The 26,989-nt window shown below is 37.6% G+C and overlaps 1 protein-coding gene across 2 annotated transcripts; it reads right to left on the bottom strand.

The window, feature by feature from the left end:
* Window positions 1–1,326: 1,326 nt before the first annotated feature.
* LOC123507307 (ras-related protein Rab-11A-like) lies at window positions 1,327–18,689 on the bottom strand. 2 transcript variants are annotated; one of them, XM_045260063.1, is made up of 7 exons: window positions 18,533–18,689; window positions 18,327–18,430; window positions 16,511–16,632; window positions 12,600–12,804; window positions 10,998–11,141; window positions 7,784–7,980; window positions 5,577–5,756 (listed from the first exon to the last, which is right to left on the bottom strand). In XM_045260063.1, the coding sequence occupies exons 2-6, from the start codon at window positions 18,364–18,366 to the stop codon at window positions 7,841–7,843; spliced, it is 651 nt and encodes a 216-aa protein (XP_045115998.1). In that variant the 5' UTR covers window positions 18,367–18,430; window positions 18,533–18,689; the 3' UTR covers window positions 5,577–5,756; window positions 7,784–7,840. The 2 variants fall into 2 exon arrangements, with proteins under 2 accessions (XP_045115999.1, XP_045115998.1); XM_045260064.1 differs by lacking the exon at window positions 7,784–7,980 and having other exon boundaries at window positions 1,327–5,756.
* Between the last annotated feature and the right edge of the window lie 8,300 nt (window positions 18,690–26,989).

Raw genomic sequence — 26,989 nt, 5'->3', positions numbered from 1 at the left:
CTGGCTTCTTCATTGGTTTTCACTCCCTGTCTTGTTACAAATGTCCATTGTTGTAACCTAGAATTGATAAAGAGAAGCTTAGCAAGACAATTTTTCAAGGTCTGGCCCTAGAAATGATAAAGGCAAGGTTAACAAGACAATTTTTGAAGACCTGGGTTCTTCATTGGTTCTCACTCCCTGTCTTGTTACAAATGTCCATCGTTTTAACCTAGAATTGATAAAGAGAAGCTTAGCAAGACTATTTTCAAGGTCTGGCCCTAGAAATGATAAAGACAAGGTTAGCAAGACAATTTTTGAAGACCTGGGTCTTTCATTGCTATAATATTGGTTCTCACTCCGTCTTGTTACAAATGTCCATCATTTAACCTAGAATTGATAAAAAGAAGCTTAGCAAGACTATTTTTCAAGGTCTGGCCCTAGAAATGATAGACAAGGTTAGCAAGACTATATTTCAAGGCCTGGGTTCTTGAATATATTAGTTCTTGTCTTCCCTTTCCACTACAAATATTCGACACTTTAACCTCAAAATGATAAAGGCAAAGTTAGCAACACTATTTCTCATGGCCTGGCTTTTTGAATGGTACAATATTACCTCTTCTCTTCCCTTTCCAACACAAATATTCGTCATCTTAACAAGGAAACAAGAAAGACAAGGTTATCGACATTTTCTCAGAACGTGACTCCTTGTATGGTGTAACACTAGTGCTTTCTTCTCTTCTAGTTACACATATTCATCATTTTTAACTTAGAAATGAAAAGACAAGACTATTTTCCTAAACGTGACTCCTTGAATGGTATATTAGTCCTTTTCTTCCTTTCTTGTTACATATATCTGTCACTTCAACCTAGAAATAATAGAGACAAGGTTATCAACACTATTTTTTCCAAACCTGAGTCTTTGAATGGTATAATTTTAGTTGTTTTCATCATTTCAACCTAGAAACAATAGAGACAAGGTTATCAACACTAATTTTCCCAAACGTGACTCCTTGAATGGTATAATATTAGTCGTTTTCTTTCCTTCTAGTTACAAATATTATCAGTTTTAACCTAGAAATCAAAACACAAGACTATTTTTCCCAAACGTGACTCTTTGAATGGTACATTAGTCTTTTTCTTCCTTTCTCGTTACAAATGTCTGCCGTTTTAACCTTGAGACAACCAAAAGATTTTCTACACCACTATCAACACCAATAAGATACCAAAAGAACGCATAAAGTTTGTTTTCTTCCCTTCTAGATACAAATGTCTGCCGTTTTAACCTAGAGACAACCAAAAGATTCTCTACACCACTATCAACACCAGTAAGAATAACAAAAGAACGCATAAAGTTTGTAATCATTTAGCATTATTTTATTGCAAATAATGTGCATCTTTACACTGCTTTACAAAATTTCCTATGCAAGCGTGGAAAAAACTGAGCTACACATGACTTGCTGAAATCACAGGGCAATGATGATATAACTTTCCAGAGAGCGACATTAGCTAACCAAGGCAAGAAGGTTCTAACTGAAACACTGCCCCCTTGGCTGGTAACACTGGGGCACTCAGGCTGGTACTCTCAAACATTTCTGCGCTTCACCTCCACTATTTCAAAAGGCTCTATTTAAGTTTACACGAGTTTTTTAAAGTATTTTTACGTTTCTAGAGGCAGATTGGCATGATTTCTACACTATTAACTGTAGAAACACTCTTGAAAACCCTGCTAGTCATTTCTGTGGCCTTGGAAAATAGTCGTGGTGAGAGAGCAAAGCATTTTTTAATATGGGCCTCAGTCTCTACCATGTCCCTCTCTCTCTCTCTCTCTTTCTCTCTCTCTGATCACAATATCACTTAGTAAACAATTCTCACAGTAACCAAAGTAAATGTTCCAGTTTCTCTCTTGTTTACAACCTGTGCTAATAATATGACATGGTAGAGAAAGTCTTGCTAATTTCGCAGTCATGTGTGTGTGTGTGTGTTAGCATATCTGTGTGTATGTGTGTTTGTGTCTCTTATTCTCAAATCACCACAGGAATTTTTAGCACTTGTACACAATTCTAATTCAAAATGATTATGATAACCCATATAAAACATACTACAAAGTGATACAACTCATGAAGAGGCATACTAGTATATAACACATCTTTCTCTCTCACTCTCTCTCACAAAGCACCCCTCAAATTAGACAAAACACAGTGACTTTCCGAGACAATGCCCTTAGTCTCTATCAGCAACATGGTCCAATCTTTAGTGCCCTACAAGGTTAGCCATCCCTGTCACCTGTCAACTCATTGGGTACTGAATCACAAGGTTTAATGCTTGAGAGACAGATTGAGAAGGGAGGTGGTGCTTGGTGAAATGATAAAGTACTTGTCACTAAGCTGGAATAGAGGAATTGTTTAAGATTTTGTATTTAGAAGCTTGGTTTTAATTCTGACTGACTTTGAGAGAAGGTAAGTTGGTGTTTAATGGACGAAACTATAGTATTTGTCATAAGCTGGAATAGAGGAACTGCTTAAGATTTTGTATTTAGCAGCTTAGATTTAAAATTCTGACTGATTGACTTAGGAAGGAGAAGGGAGAGTTGGTGCTAAATGGATGAAATGATACGGTACTTGTCACATGAGCAAGAATTAGAGGAACAGTTGAAGATATTGTTTTCAAGGATATGGTTGTAATTCTGACTGACTAACCAAGGAAGATAAAGGGTGTTGGTAGTTGATGGATGCAATGATACAGTATAAATCTGTCACATGAACTGGAATACAGGAATTAAGATATTGTGTTTTAGAAGGGTATAGTTTTAATTTTGACTGACTGACTGACTGAACGATTGACCGACTGACTGCATTGATAACTCTAAGGTGAGGAACTGCACAGGTTGACTTGTTGATACCTTACAAGAAATGTTTGTTAATTTACACTAGCCAGGACAGGAAAGCAGTGACAGGCATTTAAATCAGCTCTAAAAACACAAAACATGATTGACAAATTTCACTGGAGAGGTGTGTGTGTGTGTGTGTGTGTGTGTGTGTGTGTGTGTGTGTGTGTGTGTGTGTGTGTGTGTGTGTAAAAACATCAATTTATAAATGACTCAAGGTACTCTGGGTTCATTTCTAAAGGCAACACATCACCTCCCTTCTTGTAACCTTGACCCAAACTTTCTCTCATCCTCCCAGTGTTTGTGTAGCATGGTAATCACACTTCTTTGATAACACACAAGCACCAGTCACCCAGTCACTCCAAAATCCAATAATGCTCCCAGTTTAGATATGAAACACACCCCAAACAGTGCTTTAATGGACATGCAAAAGGATATCCCACCAATTTATATTAACATCTCTAGTTTTAACAGAGCCAACATGTACTAGAGATGGGAAAAATAAGTTATGCCAATTTATATTAACAGAATCCTTAGTTTTGAGTGCTTTAATGGACATGCAAAGATATCTCACTGATTCATAGTAACATCTCTAGTTTTAACAGAGCCAACATGTACTAGAGATGCACAAAATAAGTTATCCCAATTTTAAAATAACAGCAATTCTTAGTTTTGAGTGCAACAAGTGCTCGAGATGCCAACACAGCTACACACACACACAAGAGTTGGCTTGCATGTCTTTACAAATCAAGAAAGGTTATATTCAGTAGGTGTCAGTGAAGGTTTCAAGGTGCAGCAGTGTCACAAAGGAGGGCAAGCCAAGGTAACTCTTGTTGTGTAAACTTTTCACTGTGTCTGAATATTTGGAATGTGATTCTGTCCAAAACATGAACAATATTGCTGTGTGTGTGTGTGTGTGTGTGTGTGTGTGTGTGTGTGTGTGTGTAATTCACTATCAATTGTCCTTCATAGATTGCTTTGCCCCTCTGTCTGTCTGTATGTCTCTACACTGCCTAATGGGAGGGTGATGGTGTGGTGGTGGTGTTTGTGGTGGTGGTGGTGGCGGTGGGTCTGTCAGTGGCCACAGCCTGCATTGCACCCTTGCCTCTGAGAGTGAAGCTCAGTGCCAGGCTGGACATGGATGGACATAAGAGTGAAGGGAAAGGGTAACTAAATATTTGGCAAACATTATGATCATTATTATTATCATCAATATTATTATTAATATTATTATTATTACAGAACCCCAAGATAACAACAACTTTTCACTGGGCATGCCTGGTCTTGGTGGCGGCAGCGGCGGCGGCAGCATGGGGGTCAAGACGAGACGCTCCCGGACCAGCAGGGAAACAACTGACTGACTGACTGACTGACTAACTGGTTGGCTGGCTGACTGACTGACTGACTGACTGGTGAAACAAATGAGTGGCAGCAGTGGTGGTGACATCTGGTGGTCTGTTGTGACACAGGTGGCAGTCACCAACACAGGGCGTCACCCTCAGGGCACTAAGGCAGCCCTGACACACTGTTCCACCCAGTTGGTGAGCCGCGCCACACACTCCTGATATGCCTGGTGGGCTGCAGCGGCGGCGGCAGCGGCCCCACCAACGATGCGCTAGCCTACCTCTGCAGCAGCAGCAGCAGCAGCACATTGGACTGAGACAAAGGGATAATTGTTTCTGCTGATACAAAATAGCTTGATATGAAGCAAGAAGCTCTCTGTACAGTGAAGAATGATACAGAACAGGGTGACAGTGACAGTGCTTCTTAGACTTTGACCACATTTACATCTAACCTTTGGGAGCAACACCTTGCACAAAAATTTGCCTCTAATCACACTTTGGTCCAATTCTGACTCAAACGTCTTGACAAAAAATAAACAAAGAAACCAAAAAAAAAAGAGAAATAAACAAAAATCACCAAACAATACTAGTAATATAGTGTAGCAATCCACATTTCATTTTTTTCATATTTTTTTTTCTTCTTTAATAACTTTTAAGCTAATAATATAAACAATTTGCAGCTTCAACAAAACTGAGCCAAACATGTCCCTGTCCCACTCACTACCTGTGTGTGTGTGGCGGCTGTTGCCTTAACCCTAATCTCAACACTGGCGTCCCTAACACTGATTATACATACTGTGAATATGGACAGTGTTATCACAATCCTCAAGGAAAGGTAAGGGTGGCTGGTCTTCTCTCTCGGAGGAGGTGGTGGTGGTGGTGATGGGAAGGAAGGAGGGAATGAATGAAGGAAGGAAGGAAAGGAAGGAAGGAAGGAAGAGGAATAAACAGAGATTGCATCATAAGTGAGCAAACAATATTATATATATATGTATAATTATATTTCCCAACATCCTCAGCAGAGTAACCTCAATGCCCAGTGTGTGTGTGTGTGTGTGTGTGTGTGTGTGTGTGTGTGTGTGTGTGTGTGTGTGTGTGTGTGTGTGTGTGTGTGTGTGTGTGTGACCAGCTGCCCCTCTCCAGAACCCTGTCACAGCACAACCACCACACACACACACACACACACACACACACACACACACACCAGTGGCAATAGCAAGAGAGAGAGAGAAAGCAAGAGCGAGAACAAGAGCAAGAGCAAGAGCGAGAGCGAGAGAGAGAGAGAGAGAGAGAGACAAAAAGAATTACTGGGACATCAGGTAGTGGTGGTTAGGACAAGGATGGCAGGGTGTAGGTGAAGAGGGGGACTGGTTGTGGTGGTGGTGGTGGTGGTGGTGGGGGGAGGGGGTGTTGGTGGGACTAACGGGCACAGCAGTTGTTAGTAGATCTATTAGTATCCTCTGTAGGTTCAACAGTGATCGTTTTCCCACCAGGAGGCTCGCACGTGCCGCTGTCAGGGAGCTGCTGCCTTGACACTATGCGGTAGATTTCTGAAAGGTCCAAATGTTGACTTAGTGACGAGAATAATGAGAATGGGTTAAAAGTGTAATACTAATTTCTGAAAGGTCCAAATGTTGACTTAGTGACAAGAATGAGAAAAAAATGGGTTAAAAAATGTAATTATAATGTCTAATATTTCTGGAATGTCGGAATGTTGAGTTAATGACAAGAATAATGAGAAAAAATGAGTTAAAAGTGTAAATATAATTTCTGGAATGTCCGAATGTTGAGTTGGTGACAAAAATAATGAGAAAAAATGGGTAAAAAATGTAATTAAAATGTCTAATATTTCTAAAAGGTCCAAATGTTGAGTTAGTGATGAGAATAATGAGAAAAACTGGATTAAAAAGTGTAATAATAATTTCTGGAATGTCCGAATGTTGAGTTAATGACAAGAAAAAAGAAAAAATGCGTTAAGTGTAATTCTAATATACCTAACTTATCCTAACTACCTCCAGGACTAAATTAATCAAGAGAAAGATAAGTAAACAGAGAAGTAAACACAATAAACTGCTTCTCTACCTATAATTCCTCCCTTGCAGTTCATCTCAAGCCACAAGAGTAAACACCAGACCAGTTGTGTGGCTTCTGGCTTCCTCACCACTTCAACTAACCCAAAACTTTCCATCCTCTATACATTGTGCACTGTGAATCTGTGGGTCTATTTAACTCCTTCAGCACAGAGACACATTTCTACCATGAGTTTTGTTTGATTAGACCATTTCATTTGCATTAGGAAGGGTCTATGGAAGTCAGAAGGTTAATGGCCAGAGTCTTCACTATTTTAATCCCCACACAAGTTTCTGAAGCTGTACAAAATCACCAAATAGTAAGCAGAATGAATAGGAAAAAATGCATCAAGGCACTGAAGGGGTTAAGTAAGAGCTTAGTGACTGTTGGAATTAATATGGAGTGCAAAAAGATAATTATGTGTGTGTGTTTGTGTGTGTGAATGGCTAGCTAACACAAGAATAAGACCTAAAACATTAAAAAAACATGATCATTTTTGTATGTATGTGTGTGTGTGCCTAACAAAGAGAAAAATAAGAGCAAACACATACACACACAGAAAAAAATTATTTCTGTGTGTGTGTGTGTGTGTGTAAGTACACCTAACAAACACAACTAAAACACACACTCATAAACCTGTGGAAGCAAACCAACACATTAATTCATCCAAAACACATGACACACAAGCTTCATAAGGGACACAAGCACTGGTAAGGCAAAAACTGGCCATTATAACCACAGAAACCTGAACACAATGCTTGAACTTATCATGCACCAGCCGACACACCCAAAGCACTGCCAGCATTAGAGAGATCAAGAACTAGTGAAGCATGCTAGAGTCAACTGGGGGCCGGAGCAGCAAGGCACAGCAAGGCATGGCAAGATATGGCAACAAATTTAACTCAAACTGGTATGAAGCGAGGGATATGGCAACGCTTTATGCCAAATTAAGTCGCCAGAACACAGAAAGTCCACCAGGAGCTAAGCATTTGTGCGTTTGTGTGTGCGTGTGTACGTAAGTGTGTGTGTGTGGGAAATATATCCATGCACCGGGTTCCGCTTGGTATATCAACGTTTTGATGCGCAGAGCCGTGAAAACACTTAATATTTCACCCCATGCTGAGCCCATTGCATTGTGGGCTGACAGGAAACCACAGGGCAGGTGGAAGGCAAAATTACCCATTAATCCATCCACTAAAGTGCGTGGTGGTGGTGGTGGTGGTGTACAGAAATTTAGCCACTATGGTATACATGGGTAGGGTCATTGCTACAGGAAAGAGTGTAGAGCCAACAGAAAACAGCATAAGGTACCTCCTCCTTAACAAACAAGCAAGGAATAGGTATGTGTGTGTGTGTATGTGTGTGTGAGTATGTGTGTATGTATGTGTGTGTGTGCGCTCAACACCGAAGAGCAAAGGGGCAGGAAAACATAAGGTGAGGCAAATATTTAGAAGGTGCAAGGTATAGTGTGTGGAAAGACTGAACACGAGGAAGGGGCGACTCTAACCCTTGTCTCTTTCTTTCCCGAATAGGCAGCCTTGAACGGGGAGAGAGAAACCCCGCCTTACTGCTGACAACACTGCCTGCGCACACTCTCCGCATTAACAGTTGGCTCCACATGTATGGCCTTAACATCGGCAGTGGGGCTCTCATCGCGGTCATGTGGGTCGCGAATTTGCTTCTGGGAGACAATCCTGTAAATCTCTAGCCAGCATGCAAAGAACAGACAATGTGTTAGTTGAGGTTAGGTATGTCAGTTTGTATGGAGAGATGTAAGTACTGTATGTGAGTTGCCCTGAGTACCAGCTGTTATGCTGGGCTGTGGGGCTGTGAGGCTGTGATGGCTTGGTGTGGCCTTGTGGGTCGTTGTGTGTATTCTGAAACTGTTCTGCTTCATAGTGATGCTGTTTTTGAAGGGTTCTAGATGAGGTGAACCATGTTTTAATAGTTTTTTTTTTATAGTTTTAGAGACAGATTAATGAAATTTCTATCCTATTAATGGGAGACAGGCTCTTGAAAACCAGACTAATCATATTTGTGGTCTTAAAAATTTGCTACAAGTTACACAAGATTTTTAAGGATGTTTTTTATGGTTCTAGTGACAGATTAATGATGTTTCTCCATTACTAAGAGGAGAAACACTTTAAAAACCAGACTAATCATCTCTGTGGCCTTGCAAATTTGTTACAATAGAGTTATACAAAACCTTTAAGAGTGTTTTTTCAATGAATCTAGTAACAAATTAATAAGGTTTCTCCATCATTAACAGGAAAAACACTCTTTAAAACCCAGCTAATCATCTCTATAGTTTAAAAATTTACTAAAAAAATCTAATCATCTCTGTGGCCTTAGAAATTTAGATATAATATAATTACACAAGTTTTTAAGGCTCTAGTGACAGATTAATGAAGTTTCTCCATTGTTAAAAGGGGAAACACTCTTTAAAATCATCTCTATGGCCTTGGAAATTTAGCTGCAATGAAGTTACATGAGTCTTAAAGGTTCTAGTGACAGACAATGACATTTCTCCATTACTAACTGGAGAAACACTTGAAAAACACAGCTAACCCTCTCTGTGGCCTTAAAAACAGTCGTGGTGAGAGAGCAAAGCGTTTCAGAATACAGATTTGCGTCATGAGAGACAACACACCCGACACACACACATACAGCCCAGCACACACCCACCACACACCAACAGCCTCCTCAGGGCATGACTAAATATGACTTTAATAGTAAACTGCACTGATAGATAAGTAATTTGAAGTTCTTAGTTGCAAATTAATAAGGGCATCTGCCAAAAACAATGGAAAGCGTCATGTTTGTGTCCATGCAACAGCAATACAATGACAAACAATAACATTAATGACACAGAGGAGAGAGAGAGAGAGAGAGAGAGAGAGAGAGAGAGAGAGAGAGAGAGAGAGAGAGAGAGAGAGAGAGAGAGAGAGAGAGAGAGAGATAATAAAAAAAAATAAAGAATGAAGAGAAAAAAAAATTATAAAGAATGAATAGGAAAAAAAGAGAGAGAGAGAGAGAGAGAGAGAGAGAGAGAGAGAGAGAGAGAGAGAGAGAGAGAGAGAGAGAGAGAGAGAGAGAGAGAGAAAAAGAAAAGAAAAACAGAAAAAGAAAAACAGGGAAAGAAAACGCGAGAAAAGAGAAAAAGAAAGAAAAAGAGAGAAAAATCAGACAGAAACACAAACACTGCGATACATTAAAAAAAATAGATAAACAAATAAAAAAAAAAAAGAATTATATGTTAAATAGAATCAAGACAACAGGTTACATGATTAATTAGAGTGCCCCTTCATGCACAACGAAAAACAATAACATGGATGAACAAAAACACAAAAAATAGATAAATAACTAAATAAAACTTACCGAAAAATATATTAAAAGGTGCAGAACATGACACTTGCAGCAATAAGACACAGAAACAAGGCAAAGAGGGCATAAAAAACACACTTAGCATATTCTGAAGGTCATAACAAGGCTTCTCTCTGTCCACCACTGAGAGAGAGAGAGAGAGAGAGAGAGAGAGAGAGAGAGAGAGAGAGAGAGAGAGAGAGAGAGAGAGAGAGAGAGAGAGAGAGAGAGAGAGAGAGAGAGAGAGAGAGAGAGAGAGAGAGAGAGAGAGAGAGAGAGAGAGACATTCACACAGACAGACAGACAGACAGAAAAGAGCTGAGCCATAGAAATAACAAGACAAACAAACAAACACTGCAACAACAACAACAAAGAAAACTCACCTTTCCGAACACCAAAAGAAACAAAAAAACACCCACAAAACAAACAAACGAACAAATGAACAGTGAAAGCAAAACAGCGCAAGAAAAACAAAAACTAAAATATTGGAACACAGAAAAACACAAAAAGATGAAAGAAAAAAGAAAAAGAGAAAGAAAAGGGGGAGAGAGAGAGAAAGGAGTAATAAATAAATAAATAAATAAGAGAATTAAATAAAGAGATGCCAGAAATGAGCGTTAAACCTCAACAAACAATTATTTTCCTTATGTCAGGGTGAAATAGGGAAGAAAGCAGTATGGCACAATAATAAATCAATAAATAGGTAAAAAAATAAATAAATATATAATAAAAATAGATAGAAATGCCAGAAAGACCATAGAACTTCAACAATCAACTTTCTCCTTCCTGTGAGGGTGAAATAAGGGTGAGAGTAGATAGGCACAAGAAAACAATAAAAAAATGATGCAGAAAAAGAAAAAAATAAAAAAAACATGAAAAAGAGATGCCAGAAAGTGTTAAGCCTCGACAAACAACTTTCTCCTTCCTGTGAGGGTGAAATAAGGGTGAGAGAAACAAAGCACCACAATAAAACACTTGAAAAAAATACAGAAAAAAGAAAAAAAGGAAACACAGACATTAGAAAGAGCATTAAACAACTTTGTCCTTCCTGCGAGGGGTAATTAAGGGTGACAATAGCAAGCCACCACAATAAAACTGGAAAAGATACAGAAAAAGAGAAAAAAAAGGAAAAAAATGAAACAGACAGCAGCATGAGCAGAAAACCTCAACAAACAACTTTCTCCTTCCTGTGAGGGATTAATAAGGGTGAAAGTAGGAAGACACCACAATAAAATACTGGAAAAAATACAGAAAACGGAAAAAAAAGGGAAAAAAAACGAAACACAGATGCCAAAAAGAGCATTAAATAACTTTGTCCTTCCTGCGAGGAGTAAATAAGGGTGGGAGTAGCAAGGCACCTGTGAGGATGTTGTGGAAGGCAGTCTCAACATTGGTGGAGTCTAACGCAGAGGTTTCGATGAAGGACAGGCCCTCCTTCTCAGCGAATGCCTTGGCCTCCTCGGTGGGCACTGACCGCAGGTGGCGCAGATCCGACTTGTTACCTGAAGGACACAGTGACAGATAGAACATGACATGGGTTTAGACTCCAGAAAATTACAGAATATTCAAATTGAATTGAATTTCAATTTTTTTTTTTTTCTGAGCGACATGGGTTTAGATCCGACTTGTTACCTGCAGGACACAGTGACAACAACATGACATGGGTTTATACTCCAGAAAATTACAGAATATACAAATTAAAGCTAAACACTATTTTTTTTTTTTTCTTTTCTGAACAACATGGGTTTAGATCCGACTTGTTACCTGAAGGACACAGTGACAGAACAACATGACATGGGTTTAGAGTCCAGAAAATTACAGAATATACAAATGAAACCTATATATTAAATTTTTTGGGGCATGACATAAGTTTAGAGTCCAGAAAATTACAGAATACATAAATTAACCCATACATTTAAATTTTGAGGCATGACAGGTTTAGTGTCCAAAAAATTGAGAAAGACAGACGTACAAATGAATTGATGGCTGAACAAATGGCTAAAAATTACTTAAATACCCCACAAAACATCTCAAAACATCCTCAAATATTAACCTGAGGAAAGAACACACTTTAAAACCAACCAAACTATATAGACAGATGGAAGAGAGGGTTACTGGATGAGCGAATGACTAAAAGCTACTCAAACCACACAAAACATTTCAGAACACCCTCAAATATTAACCTGAAGAAAGAACACACTTTAAAACCAGCCAAACTATATAGACAGATTGGTGAGAGGGTTAAAGAATGAGCAAATAATTAAAAGCTAATCAAACCACACAAAACATTTTAGAACATCCTCAAATATTAACCGGAGGAGAACACAATTTAACCTCTTCAGTACCATAACACGTTTTCATATTTATTCTGCTTACTATGTGGTGATTTCATACTTCAGAAACTTATGTGGTGATTGAAATAAGTGAAAATTCTTACTTCTTATTCTGACCTCCATAGATCCTTCCTAATGTTAATAAAATCACTTAATCACACCCAAAACTCAATGTAAAAATGCATCCCAGTACTGAAGGGTGAAAACCAGCCAAACTATAATACAGACCTTAGATGTACTGAAGGTTAGACATATGAAAGAGAGGACTACTTGAAAAACTGGCTACAATCTTCTCAAATAACTCACACAGTATCTCACTGAGACACATTTTTATCACAAATTGTTGATGTGATTAAGAGTATTTCATTGACATTAGGAAGGGTCTATAGAGGTCAGAAGATTAATGGCCAGAGTCTTCACTATTTTAATCCCCCACATGAGTTTCTGAAGCTGTACAAAATCACTAAATAGTAACCAGAATGAATATAGAAATGCATCATAGTACTGAAGGAGCTAACCTGACAACAAAACAATCTAAAACACACTAAACTATATCAAAACACTTCAAAAACACACCAAAACACACTAAAAACAAGAGACACACAGGCCAACACACAAAACACATACCAACAAGCATAATGACTATGTTCTGGTCAGCATGGTCTCTCAGTTCCTTCAGCCAGCGCTCAACATTGTTGTAGGTGAGAAGCTTGGCAATGTCATACACTAAGAGGGCTCCCACTGCACCCCTGTAGTAAGCCGAGGTAATGGCTCGGTAACGCTCCTGCCCAGCTGTGTCCCAAATCTGTGCCTTAATTGTCTTCCCATCAACCTGTGAGGGAAGAAAATTGTGAGAGATGAAAGTTTTATCAATGTTTTATTATTTTTGGTGATGTTTTTGCCTGGCTGTATCTCAAATCTGTGCCTTAATTGTCTACCCATCAACCTGAGTGAAAAAATCTGATAATTTGAAGTTTAATCAATGTTTTCCTATGCTTTTCTTTTATTTTAGTCTATTTTGGTAATGTTTCTGCCCGACAGTGTCCAAAACCTGTCCCTTAATTGTCTTTCCATCAACCTGTGAGGGAGAAAAATTGTGATTGATGAATGAATGAATGAGTGAATGACAGATTAATGTGTGTTTAGTGTTTATACAAGGCTGTGTCCAAACCTGTCCACTAATTGTCTTCCCATCAACCTATGAGGGAAAAAAAAATTAGATAGATGGTTTAATAAATGCTTTGTTAATGTTTGATAAAGGTTTAATCAATATTTTCTTAGTTTTTTCTTTTATTTTGGTTAATTTTGGTGTTCCTGCCCCGCTGTGCCTGAAACCTGTCCATTAATTGTCTTCCCATCAATCTGTGAGGAAAAAAAATATGATGGATGAAAGATGAATGAATGAATGGTAAATTAAAGTGTGTCTGGGTTGATGGATTGTTTTTCTTCTTTTTTCTTTTATCATGATTCATTTGGGTAATGTTTCTGCCTCACTGTCCAAAACCTGCCCCCTAATTGTCTTCCCATCAACCTGAGAGAGGAAAAATGTGATAGATTTAATTAAAGAATGTTTGTTTAATAGGTTAATTTTCTTATTTACTTCCATTATGGTTTGTTTTGTTAGTGTTTATACAAAGCTCTGTCCCAAATCTGTGCCTTAATTCTCTCCCCATCAACCTGGGAGTGAAAAAATGCAGTAAATCGAAGTTTAATCACGTTTTCCTGTGTTTTTCTTATCATGGTGTGTTTTAGTAATGTTTCTGCCCAGCTGTGTCCCAAATCTGTGTCTTCATTCTCTTCCCATCAACCTGGGAGTGAAAAAATGCGGTAAATCGAAGTTTAATCATGTTTTCTTGTGTTTTCCTTATATCATGGTGTGTTTTGGTAGTGTTTCTGCCCCACTGTGTCTTAAACCTGTGTCCTAATTGTCTTTCCATCAACCTGTGAGTGATATAGATAAATGAACGTTTTAACAATATCTTCTTAGTTTTTCTCATATTTTAGTTTGTTTTGGTGTGTGTGTAGGTAGATAACTGATCTCTCTTGTGTTGTTGTTGTTTTGTGTTTGGTTTTATTTGTTCTTATTTGTTGTTTTGTGTTGTGTTGTTAGCAGTTCTGTATATCAAGACTTTTTTACTCTTCTTCCTTCCATTTACTGAGAAAGTGGTTATTTTTATCTTATCACCACAGCCTAGACAACATGCAAGTCACTCCAACACACACACACACACACACACACACACACACACAACGTACATGAAGCAGAACATTCACATAACTGTCTTGTCTACACACACACACACACACACACATACACACACACACACACACACAAACACGGACCTGTCATTCTATATATAGCTAAACATCATACCAACACACACACACACACACACACACACACACACACAAAAACATAACTATATATACCTAAACACACACACACACACACACACACACACACACACACACACACACACAGTAGTCAAATGTTTAAAGTTATTGAATTAAAAACCAAAGAACAGAATTCCAGAAACATGATCTCATTTCCTGTAAACAGACTGATAGATAGAGAGAGAGAGAGAGAGAGAGAGAGAGAGAGAGAGAGAGAGAGAGAGATAGTAAGTCAACCAGTCTCTCTCTCTCTCTCTCTCTCTCTCTCTCTCTACCCATCACATTTACACTGAATGACAAAAAGACAAAGAAAATGCAAAGAAAAGATAGAAAATAAAGAATAAAAGAACACCAGACAAAATAGGAGAGAGAGAGAGAGCAAGGAAAGGAGAAAGGAGAAGTAGTGGTGGTGGTGGTGGTGGTGGTGGTGATGAAGGATAGACATGCAAGAGAGGGAAGGACAAGGTTAAGGAAAGGAGGTTAGAGAAGTGTGTGTGTGTGTGTGTGTGTGTGTGTGTGTGTGTGTGTGTGTGTGTGTGTGTGTGTGTGTGTGTGTCTCTTTCATCCCATCACTTTGAAAAACTATTAAAACACCAGTAAACACAAATAAATAGTTAAAATTAATGACAAGAGTAACATTTCCTTTCACTTTGTTGATTAATTACAAATGACGTGACAAAAATATGAACAAAATAAACACAATCTTAATTTTCAACACAAGAATTAACTGAAACACTGAAAAAAATCTTGTACAGCCAAATCTTCACTCTTAACAGCCAAACCTTCACTCTTAACAGCCAAACCTTCACTCTTAACAGCCAAACCTTCACTTTTAACAGCCAAATCTTCACTCTTGACAGCCAAACCTTCATAACAGCCAAATCTTCATAACAGCCAAATCTTCACTTTTAACAGCCAAATCTTCACTCTTAACAGCCAAATCTTCACTCTTAACAGAAAACCTTCACTCTTAACAGCCAAACCTTCATAACAGCCAAACCTTCACTCTTGACAGCCAAACCTTCACTCTTAACAGCCAAAACTTCACTCTTAACAGCCAAACCTTCACTCTTAACAGCCAAATCTTCACTCTTGACAGCCAAACCTTCACTCTCAACAGCCAAACCTTCATAACAGCCAAACCTTCACTCTTAACAGCCAAACCTTCACTCTTAACAGCCAAACCTTCACTCTTAACAGCCAAATCTTCACTCTTAACAGCCAAACCTTCACTCTAACAGCCAAACCTTCACTCTTAACAGCCAAACCTTCACTCTTAACAGCCAAACCTTCACTCTTAACAGCCAAACCTTCACTCTTAACAGCCAAACCTTCACTCTAACAGCCAAACCTTCACTCTAACAGCCAAACCTTCACTCTTAACAGCCAAACCTTCACTCTTAACAGTCAAATCTTCACTCTAACAGCCAAACCTTCACTCTTAACAGCCAAACACTTAAAAAACAATAGGAGTGAAGGAAGGAGAGACATGAGAAGCGAACACTCAAGACACTCAGACATTCGGACACACGACATTCGCACACACGGACATTCAAACACTCAGACACTCGGACGTTCAGACACTATGGCAAACGGACATTCAGACATTCGGACACTCAAAGACATGGACATTTAGACATTTGGACACTCAAACATTCAGACACTCAGACACATGAACAGAAAATGGAAAAAGAACAAAAACACACACACACACACACACACACACACACTGACACATATACACACAAATGCACACAATGACATACACACACAAACACACACAATGACACATACACACACAATGACACACACACACACACAATGGCACATACACACACAAATGCACACAATGACATACACACAAACACACACAATGACACACACACACACACACACACACACACACACACACACACAATGACATACACACACAAATGCACACAATGACATACACATACAAACACACACAATGACACATACACACACACACACACACACACACACACACAATGACACATACACACAACACACACACACACACACACACACACACACACACACACACACACACACACACACAACACACACACACACACACACACACACACACACACACACACACACACACACACACACACACTCACCTCTATGCTGCGAGTGGCAAATTCAACACCGATCGTGGATTTAGACTCAAGATTAAACTCATTCCTGGTGAATCTTGAGAGGAGGTTACTCTTGCCCACACCAGAGTCACCAATTAGTACCACTGTGGGGAGAGAGAGAGAGAGAGAGGGAGAGAGAGAGAGGGAGAGAACAAGGAATCTATTTATATATACACTAAAGAAGCATTTTAAAGATTTAACCCCTTCAGTACCAGGACGCATTTTCACATTCATTTTGGTGACTATTTGGTGATTTTATACAGATTAAGGACTTTATGAGGGGATTAAAATAGTGAAGACTGTGGCCACTAATCTTCCGACCTCCACAGAACCTTGCTAATGTCAATAAAATGGTCCAATCGTACACAAAACTCAATTAGAATAGTGAAGACTGGCCATTAATCTTCCGACCTCCACAGACCCTTGCTAATGTCAATAAAATGGTCCAATCGTACACAAATCTCAAGGTAACAATGTGTCCCAGTACTGAAGGGGTTAAGGGTGAAAGGACCAAATGCCCCTTAAGATATATATTTGTGTTCTATTTTGTGTTGTATATGACGCATGCATGCAAAACACACACACACACACACACACACCTGATTATACTTAAAAAGAGATAAAAAAAATATGAATTAATTTCTAAGCCTTTAAAATAACTATACATATCTTATATATTTATCTCCTACATTTAAATCTGACCTTCGAAATGTTTTTTTTTTTAAATATTAATAAAAAACTTAGATATTTCACTTGTTAATATGGAAGGAATTGAAATAAAGACACATTTTGAAAAGAACTTGAAATATTAACACACACACACACACACACACACACACACACACACACACAATAAGAACTAAAAGACAATTATATATATATGAAATCTCACCTATTTATTACTTCTAAGTGATATTTATGGGTTAATGGGTAAGGAAGAATTAGTACTAAGTATTTCTAATGGGTAAGTGACACAATAATGGGGAGAAATGGCTAACTGACACCTAATCTATATTTCACCCATTACTGAATGAATTTAATGGGTTTTCTGAGTGTCAATGGGTGAATGAAAGTTAATAGCAAGTGTTTTTAATGGGGAAGTGACTCACTAATGGGTAGAAATGGGTAACTGACACCTAACCTATATTTCATCCATTTCCTTGCAATTTTAATGGGTCTTATGGGTGTCAAAGAGTTAATGGGTCATAGTTATTAGCAATTCTAATGGGGAAGTGACAGTAATGAGTGGAAATGGGTAATAATGACATGTAGCCTATATTTCACCCATTTCCTTAAGATTCTAATGGAATGTTCTGGGTTTCAAAAAGTTAATGGGTGAAAGAGTTAATAGGAAGTGTTTTTAATAGGTAGCTGACACAATAATGGGAAGAAATGGGTAACAATGACACCTAACCTATCTTTCACCCATTTCCTTACGATTCTAATGGGTTTTCTGGGTGTCAATGAATGGGGAGTGAATTAATGGGCGAATTAGCGAATATAATGGGTAAGGTAACGCCCTTCACCTATTTGACCCATTTCCTGGCACTTCCTAAGGGTTTTATGGGAGTTGATGGGTGAATATGGGTTAATAAATGGTGTCTATACTAATGGGAGGAATCAGGAATGCGAATTTAATGGGGAAAATGGGAATTACCATGACGTGTTCCCGATCAGCTGATTAATGTCAATGGGAGGACGGTGGGCGGACACTCAACCCCCTTATTTTTCAGAGTTTTCGTAAAGATGGCGGGAAAAAATGGGTGTTAATGGGTGAAAATGGCGGCTCAGAACTCACCTTTGAATAAATAATCGTACTCGTCGTCGCGGTTTCCCATCTCGCAAGGGGGGAGTGGAAAATGATAAAACGTAAACAAAAGTCCCCCGTCTCGAGTTTTTACACTGAAACGAAAAAATAAAACGGCTTATCACCTTTCCTCACCCACCAGGAGGAAGCCGAGGGTATAAACCACCATTCACAACACACTCCGGCTCTCTAAGTACCGTGATGGCTCAGATATTCGGCGATAAAGCGGCAGGACTGGCTCACGGTAATTCAAGATGGCGACCCTTTACGCCTCTGGTTGTGGGAAGGCGCAGGTTTCAGAGGAGGATTCACGCACCGCCCTCTCTCCAATACGATTTGATTCTTTATGCTGGTGGTTAAATTTATTCCGGTCCTTCTCTTATCTGATTACGCCATGTATCTATTAGTCATTGTTCATGTGGTGTTTTGTCATTACATACGTGGATTTCTACATTTTCTATTTCATTTTTTGTCTATTTTTGCTTCCTTTTAATTATTTTCTCATTTTTTTGCTCCTTGGAAACTGTTTAAGGTCGTATACCAGTTTTGAGTATCGTATATATATTTTTTAAAAGATTATCGTACTCTGTGTTGCATCACTGTACGGTTTTGTTTGTTATTCTATGTTTCCTTTTCATTTTTTTTTCTCACTTTTTAACTATCTTTCTTATCTTATGGTGCTTGGAAACTGTGCGAGGTCTTACTTCAATTTCTTTCGTTATTATCGTACTCTCATAATGTTGCACCACTGTACGGTTTTGTTTGTTATTCTATTAAAGTACTGGTATTCTAATGTTCGTCTTTCATTTTTTTACCCTTTTTAATTATCTTTCTTATTTTTTGGTACTTGGAAAATGTGCAATGTCTTATTTCAGTTTTAGATATCGTATATATATATTTTTTTTTTAAGGATTATCGTACTCGCGTTCCGTATATATCACTATGCGGTTTTGTTTGTCATTCTATTAAAGTGTCTGTACATTAATAACCTCCTTTCATGTCCTAATTTATTTCTGAGTGGCTGGAAATCGTGTGGTATCTTGCTAAATAAGTTTTATCATGTCTTACTTTATTTGAGCTTTTTAGATATTGCTGTTCCGTTTTAATTGATATTTTCTCATACCTATCACTAATTTTGTCACGTCCTATAAATACGTCCTAAATTCTCATACTGATCTTTTATTTTATTTTATTTTTTTTTTTTTTTTTGTATTAGTAAATAGATACACTTCATTGCTAAGCTATTTCATCATTTTTGGACATTATTTTATTACCTCTATGATGTAATTTACAATAACATACATAAATTTTTTTAGAACCCTATTTCTTCATATTTTTATCTACTTTATCTTATTATTACTTAATTTCCCGTAGATATCGATCCTGTGACAGTATTACATCACTTCTCTTTGCCATTTGTCCTTTCAATGTCGGGACTCATTTTTACCTAAAGATATGTGTACGATTAGACCATTTTATTGACATTAGGAAGGGTCTATGGGAGGTCAGAGGATTAATGGCCACAGTCCTCACCATTTTAACCCCCACATGAGTTTCTGAAGCTGTATAAAGTCACCAAATAGCAAGCAGAATGAATATATAGATGCGTCACGTGACATCAATTCGAAGTATTTTGAGGACTCTTAACGCAACATACTTCGATACCATGTCATACTATCGCAAACTTGATCTAACCCCGTTCCCATCACAGCTTATCTTCAGTAAACTGGTTAACTCTTCGCTCAGACAGACTAGCAGGCGGACAGACAAACAGATAGATAGATAGATAGATAGATAGATAAAAATATAGATAGAAAGATAGACAAACAGAGGGATAGACAGATAGACAGATAGGCAAACAAATAGATATATAGAAAGATAGATAGAAAGATAGACAGATAGGCAAACAGAGAGACAGATAGATAGACACACACATACACACACACACACAGATAGACAAACACATCCACACACCACGTATACATTTAAAAGACTATAATCAAATTTACAAAGGTGTTTTTTAAGTGTTTTTACGGTTCCAGTGACAGATTAACATGCTTTCTACATTATCAATAAGAAAAACACTCTTGGGAACCCCGCTAGTCATCTCTGTGGCCTTTCAAAATAGTGATGGGAGAGAAAAAGGGAATTTAGAACAAGTATTTTGTGATATTGGGAAAATTAGGAACTTTATAAATGAGAGGGAAAATATCGGTAGTTTAAATTACTTTACTTAATTCTTCGTAATATTATCATTTATGTATTTATCTATTTGTTTATTCTTGTTAGTGAAGACCAATATACGTGACTCTATTTAAAGAATATCATAATTTTTCAAGGTTTTTCTTTTAGTTTCAATTTTCTGCTTAATGTTTAGTACGGTTTATGTTCATTTGTTGAAAATTTCTCTCCTTGTTCTTAGCTAAATAAACAAAATAAGGAGAAATAACAAGATTTGAACATGTTTAGTCTATGAAAATATGTGAATCTCTCTCTCTCTCTCTCTCTCTCTCTCTCTCTCTCTCTCTCTCTCTCTCTCTCATATGAAGACTTAAAAAGATAAAATTGACTTCATGAATCTTATATTACAGAGAAAGATAGGTCAGAGAGAGAGAGAGAGAGAGAGAGAGAGAGAGAGAGAGAGAGAGAGAGAGAGAGAGAATTTTCCAGTACTTCCTACACAAGATTACACCCACCCACCCACTCTCTCTCTCTCTCTCTCTCTCTCTCTAATTGGTCTTTTCACACGACAATCAAGGAGTATATGGGCGGTCGGGGGAAGGGGGGGAGGCGGTCGGACTATCATCATCATCATCATCATCATCATTACTATCACTATTTCTGTCACTATTTCTACGGATCATATATTAGCAAAAATGCCTTAGTTATTTAAAAAATGATCGAAGCTTAATATATGGTTAGAACACGTTTTTTGTTATTTAAGAGTACTTAAACCCATATCTATTACACTATATAGGACTGGAATGCATTTATTAGTAGCTTAATGGAATTTGAACCTATTTCTAACATTTTAGAAGTATTGAATGCTAATATTTTTGACTTAAGAGAATCAAAACTTTTATTTCTCAGTTTAAAAAGGATCTGAATGCATTTATCAACAAATTTCTCACTTAAGAGGATTGGAATAGCATTGTTAGTGAGTTAAATGAATCAGAATCCTTATTTCTTACTTTATAAAGAATTTAAATGTGTTTATTAGTAATTCAAGATGATGAAGACAAATTTCTCACATTTTGGAGAGTTGAAATACCATTGTTTGTAAGTTAAAGGAATCAAAACCCTTATTTATTAGTATATAGAGGATTTGAATGTGCTTATTAGGATTATCGAGTACTCGATCCCTTTATGGTGTGAAGGATGTGTGGGAGTGTAGCCTTGGAAGTACTGGTCGCGCCCACGCCTGCCCCCACCTCTCTCTCTCTCTCTCTCTCTCTCTCTCTCTCTCTCTCTCTCTCTCACGGTCACCCAGTCATAGAGAGAGAGAGAGAGAGAGAGAGAGAGAGAGAGAGAGAGAGAGAGAGAGAGAGAGAGAGAGAGAGAGGATAATTAAACTTTTCAAATCCAACACAAGAACTTTACGCAACTCACACGCACGCACGCACACACACACGCACGCACGCACGCACGCACACACACACACACACACACACACACACACACACACACACACATCATTTCTTGCTATGATTGATATTTCTTTTCTTTTTTCGTCTCATGTGTGTGTGTGTGTGTGTGTGTGTGTGTGTGTGTGTGTGTGTGTGTGTGTGTGTGTGTGTGTGTGTGTGTAATAATAATAATAATAATAATAATAATAATAATAATAATAATAATAATAATAATAATAATAATAATAATAATATACGGTTTATTAATTTGGCAGTGTGTGTGTGTGTGTGTGTGTGTGTGTGTGTGTGTGTGTGTGTGTGTGTGTGTGTGTATCACTTAAGGACATGAGGCAAGAGAGAGAGAGAGAGAGAGAGAGAGAGAGAGAGAGAGAGAGAGAGAGAGAGAGAGAGAGAGAGATTCATAACCTCATAAGTTTAATGACTCAAAAAACTAATATATTTAAATTTCGTAGTAGTAGTAGTAGTAGTAGTAGTAGTAGTAGTAGTAGTAGTAGTAAGAAGAAGAAGAAGAAGAAGAAGAAGAAGAAGAAGAAGAAGAAGTAGTAGTAGTAGTAGTAGTAGTAGTAGTAGTAGTAGTAGTAGTAGTAGTAGTAGTAGTAGTAGCAGTACTACTACTACTACTACTACTACTACTACTACTACTACTACTACTACTACTACCACCACCACCACCACCAACAACAACAACAACAACAACAACAACAACAACAACAACAATCTAAAGACCACTAATGTACGGTGACACACACACATTGTACGAGAGCTTCCACACGAGACCAGGTTTGCCCGGCTCTTATCTTCCTTATCAAGATAGTGAGAGGTGGGGCTTTCACTGTACTCTCTCTCTCTCTCTCTCTCTCTCTCTCTCTCTCATTTTTTTCTTTTCTTCTGTTTTTCTTTTACAGAGAGAGAGAGAGAGAGAGAGAGAGAGAGAGATAACAGAGAGGGATGTCCGCTCCAGCACGTACGGCTATACTGCGATAATCTCTCTCTCTCTCTCTCTCAGGAAAGACCACCACCACCACCTGTTTGTCGCATCTTTACCTGACAAGAGAGAGAGAGAGAGAGAGAGAGAGAGAGAGAGAGAGAGAGAGAGAGAGAGAGAGAACAGTTATGTAAATTAAAGATAAAAAGGAGAAATACTAAATCACACACACACACACACACACCGCGTAGTGTAGTGGTTAGCACGCTCGACTCACAATCGAGAGGGCCGGGTTCGAATCCCGGTAAGCGGCGAGGTAAATGGGCAAGTCTCTTAATGTGTGGCCTCTGTTCACCTAACAGTGAATAGGTACGGGATGTGGGCAAGTCTCTTAATGTGTGGGGTGTGTTCACCTAGCAGTAAATAGGTACGGGACGTAACTGGAGGGGTTGTGGCCTCGCTTTCCCGGTGTGTGTTGTGTGTGATGTGGTCTCAGTCCTACCTGAATTACACACACACACACACATTATAGGAATTGAGAGAGAGAGAGAGAGTATCATTTATATTTCTCTCCTTTTTATCTTTAATTTACATAACTGTCTCTCTCTCTCTCTCTCTCTCTCTCTCTCTCTCTCTCTAACAGGAGGAACAATTTATTAATCTATTCCTCCTCCTCCTCCTCTTCCTCCTCCTCCTCCCACTGCTTGTATCTTTTTCCTGTTTCGCACGCACACACACACACACGCATACACACACACACACACACACACACACACACACACACACACACACACACACACACACACACACACACACACACACACACACACACACACACACACACACACACACACACACACACACAATGAAAGAAGAGAAGGAGGAGGAAGAAAAAGAGAAAGAAAGAGAGAAAGAAAGAAAAACCTTAAAATGGCTGACTCCACTGCTTACTTTCATGACGTCACACACACACACACACACACACACACACACACACACACACACACACACACACACATAACTGAGTACACATGCACGGTTAGTACCCCACACACACACACACACACACACACACAAACTTAATATTTTCGTCTCCTTTCAATATTTTTTAGACATTGGCAAAAAAAAAAAGGCAAATTTTACAAGGGCCATTTATTTTTACCCGCGATAATAAAAAATAATGCAAAAAAAGATTATCTTAATATTATCTCTCTCTCTCTCTCTCTCTCTGCTAACGTCATATGAAATTAATCTATTGTTATAACAGGAAGAGTGTGTATTAGAGAGAGAGAGAGAGAGAGAGAGAGAGAGAGAGAGAGAGAGAGAGAGAGAGAGAGAGAGAGAATGCACACATACACTTATTGATCAGTAAGAAGGATAAAAGCTTAGCAAGAGGTGACAGAAAGCTCTCTCTCTCTCTCTCTCTCTCATACGGGGTCAAGGTTCTCAGCTCCCTCCCTCATGCATGTCTGTCTGTCTGTCTGTCTGTGTGTCTGTATGCATGACTGACCTAAATTCTAATTCTGACCTCTTTTTCTCTTCCTTCTACCTGTTAACAGTAGCAACACGAATACTCTCTCTCTCTCTCTCTCTCTCTCTCTCTCTCTCTCATAATACGTGTTTTTTATATCAATTTTGTCTACCTATCTCTATCATATCTTTTTAATCTCTCTCTCTCTCTCTCTCTCTCTCTCTCTCTCTCTCTCTCTCTCTCTCTCTCTCTCTCTCTCTCTCTCATAATACGTGTTTTTCATATCAATTTTCTCTCTCTCTCTCTCTCTCTCTCTCTCTCTCTCAATACGTGTCTGTTTATCTCTTTCGTCTATTTACTCTTTATCACATTTTCCTTCATTAATTTTCTGTATCAAATATTTTTTTTCTCTAATAAAATTGAGTTCTTTTCGCATCTGTCTGTCTTTAAACTATCTATCTACCTATTTATATTATTATTTTCTTTTTACCTAATATTGCTATGAAAAAAATGTCTTCTTTATTATCTATCTGCCTTTTGAATTATCTACTTATCTATCGATTGTTTATTTCTATCTTCTACTGCAAGGAAAATAATTGTTTGTTTTATCTATCGATCTATTTTATTTCCTTGTTAATGAAAATTTGTGTTACGATTTTTTTTTTATCTATTTATCTATATTTCTCTATTTTACCTTCTATTGTTATGAAAAATGTCTTCTTAACGAATTTCTTTTCTATTTATCTATTTATTTATTTCAATTCTACCTTTTATTGCTATGAAAAAAAGATGTGTTCTTACGAATTTCCTATCTATTTATTCTATGAAAATATATCCACGTATTTCTTCTTTATTTATCTAACTATTTATTTCTATTCTACCTTCAGTTGCTATGAAAAATGTATTCACGTATTTCTTATCTATTTATCTATCTATTATTTATCTTGCACCTTCTATTGTTATGAAAATGTATTCTCACGCATTTATCTATCTATACTATTTCTCTATGAATAATGTGTTCTTTCGTATCTATCTTCAATCTACTTATATGCACCTATTTACATTATTTTTTTGTTCTACCTTCTGTTATTGTGAAAAATGTGTTCTTTATCTATTTGCCTTTATCTATCTTCCTATTTCTTCACCTTAACCTCTTCAGTACAGAGACGCATTTTTACCGCGAGTTTTGGGTGTGATTTGACGCTTTTATTGACATTAGTAGGGATCTATCAAGGTCAGAAGATTAATGGCCACAGTCTTCACCATTTTAATCCCCAAATAGGTTTCTGAAACTGTTTAAAATCGCCAAGTAATAAGAATGAATATGAAAACAGGGCATCTTTTTTCCCTCGTCAATTCAGGCAGAGTTGAGTGTTGCTGGAGTTTCAGAAGGCAATTTAACACAAGACATGTTGCGTACTGTATATTTCGTACTAAAGCATTATATTGACAAGAAACTACTATGATTATAAGTACTCTGAATACATACACACACACGCACACACACACACGCATACGCTCTCTCTCTCTCTCTCTCGATACTTAAACCCATTATCATATGAGAAAAAAAAAATACCAGAGAGAGAGAGAGAGAGAGAGAGAGAGAGAGAGAGAGAGAGAGAGAGAGAGAGAGAGAGAGAGAGAGAGAATTTTTCAACATAATACAAAAATAACATGAAACAAGCTGCAATATTCAACTTTATCAATCAATATACAACAAATACGTAACATAATAATTTCATATAACTTAGGTAGGAGGAGCTGTCAACTTAAATAAATAAAAGAATCGTAAAATCATCTTAAGTCTTACTAAGTGTGTGCATTAGACCTTATCATATTAACTTAGGGGAAAGAAATAGAACACTCAATATTAATAACGATGCACTGACTCGAAACTGTTCCTTGCTAAATAGAGATGAAACTTGATAAAATGGGGTGAAATATATAAATAGGAGTGTGCATTAGGCTTCACCATATTAACTTCGGGGAAAGGGACAAAACACTCAATATAAATGCTGACTTGAGACTATTCCTTGCTAAATAGAGGGATAAAACTTGATAAAATGGCCTGAAATATATAAATAAGAGTGTGCATTAAATTTCTTATACCAGACAGGGACAGAAAAATTGAATACTGGCAAATATTTAAACTAAAGACTGTTCCTTCGTAAATGAATAAATAAAACTTGAAAAAAAGAAAAGAAAAAGGAGAAAACAAATGACTTCAACAATATAAATAAGAATGTGCATTGAACTTATCATACCAAACAGGGACATAAAATATACACTGGTATATATTAAGTAACGACACTTCCTTTTGTAAATACAGATTGATTAAAAAAATAAAAAAAGAAATAAAAAAAAAGACTTCGGATATACAAATAAGAGTGCATTAAAACAACACTGGCATTAAATTTATCACACTAGGCAACTAAATTAACTAAACTTAACTAAAGACTCTTCCATTTTGTATAACTAGAAGTGTTTTGAATGAACGAAGGAATATTTGCATCACAATATCTTGTGTTTCGATAGAGAACAATAGATCTGAAACAATTATCTAGTGTTTTCAAATTTAGATGTTTTGCTTTGCTAGTGTTTCAAATATTGG

This window comes from Portunus trituberculatus, chromosome 22 (genome assembly GCF_017591435.1).
Source record: "Portunus trituberculatus isolate SZX2019 chromosome 22, ASM1759143v1, whole genome shotgun sequence".
Lineage (NCBI taxonomy): Eukaryota > Metazoa > Arthropoda > Malacostraca > Decapoda > Portunidae > Portunus > Portunus trituberculatus.
The sequence above is the reverse complement of the archived record's forward strand: the minus strand, read 5'-3'. Positions and strand labels throughout refer to the sequence as shown.

Coding starts and splice junctions, on each gene's coding strand:
- LOC123507307 (XM_045260063.1), bottom strand. CDS start 18,366: ATGGGAAACCGCGACGACGAGTACGATTATTTATTCAAAG. Junction 12,805..16,510: donor TTGCCACTCGCAGCATAGAG/GTGAGTGTGTGT, acceptor CTTCCCTCACAG/GTTGATGGGAAGACAATTAA. Junction 7,981..10,997: donor CTTCCACAACATCCTCACAG/GTGCCTTGCTAC, acceptor CATGCTGGCTAG/AGATTTACAGGATTGTCTCC.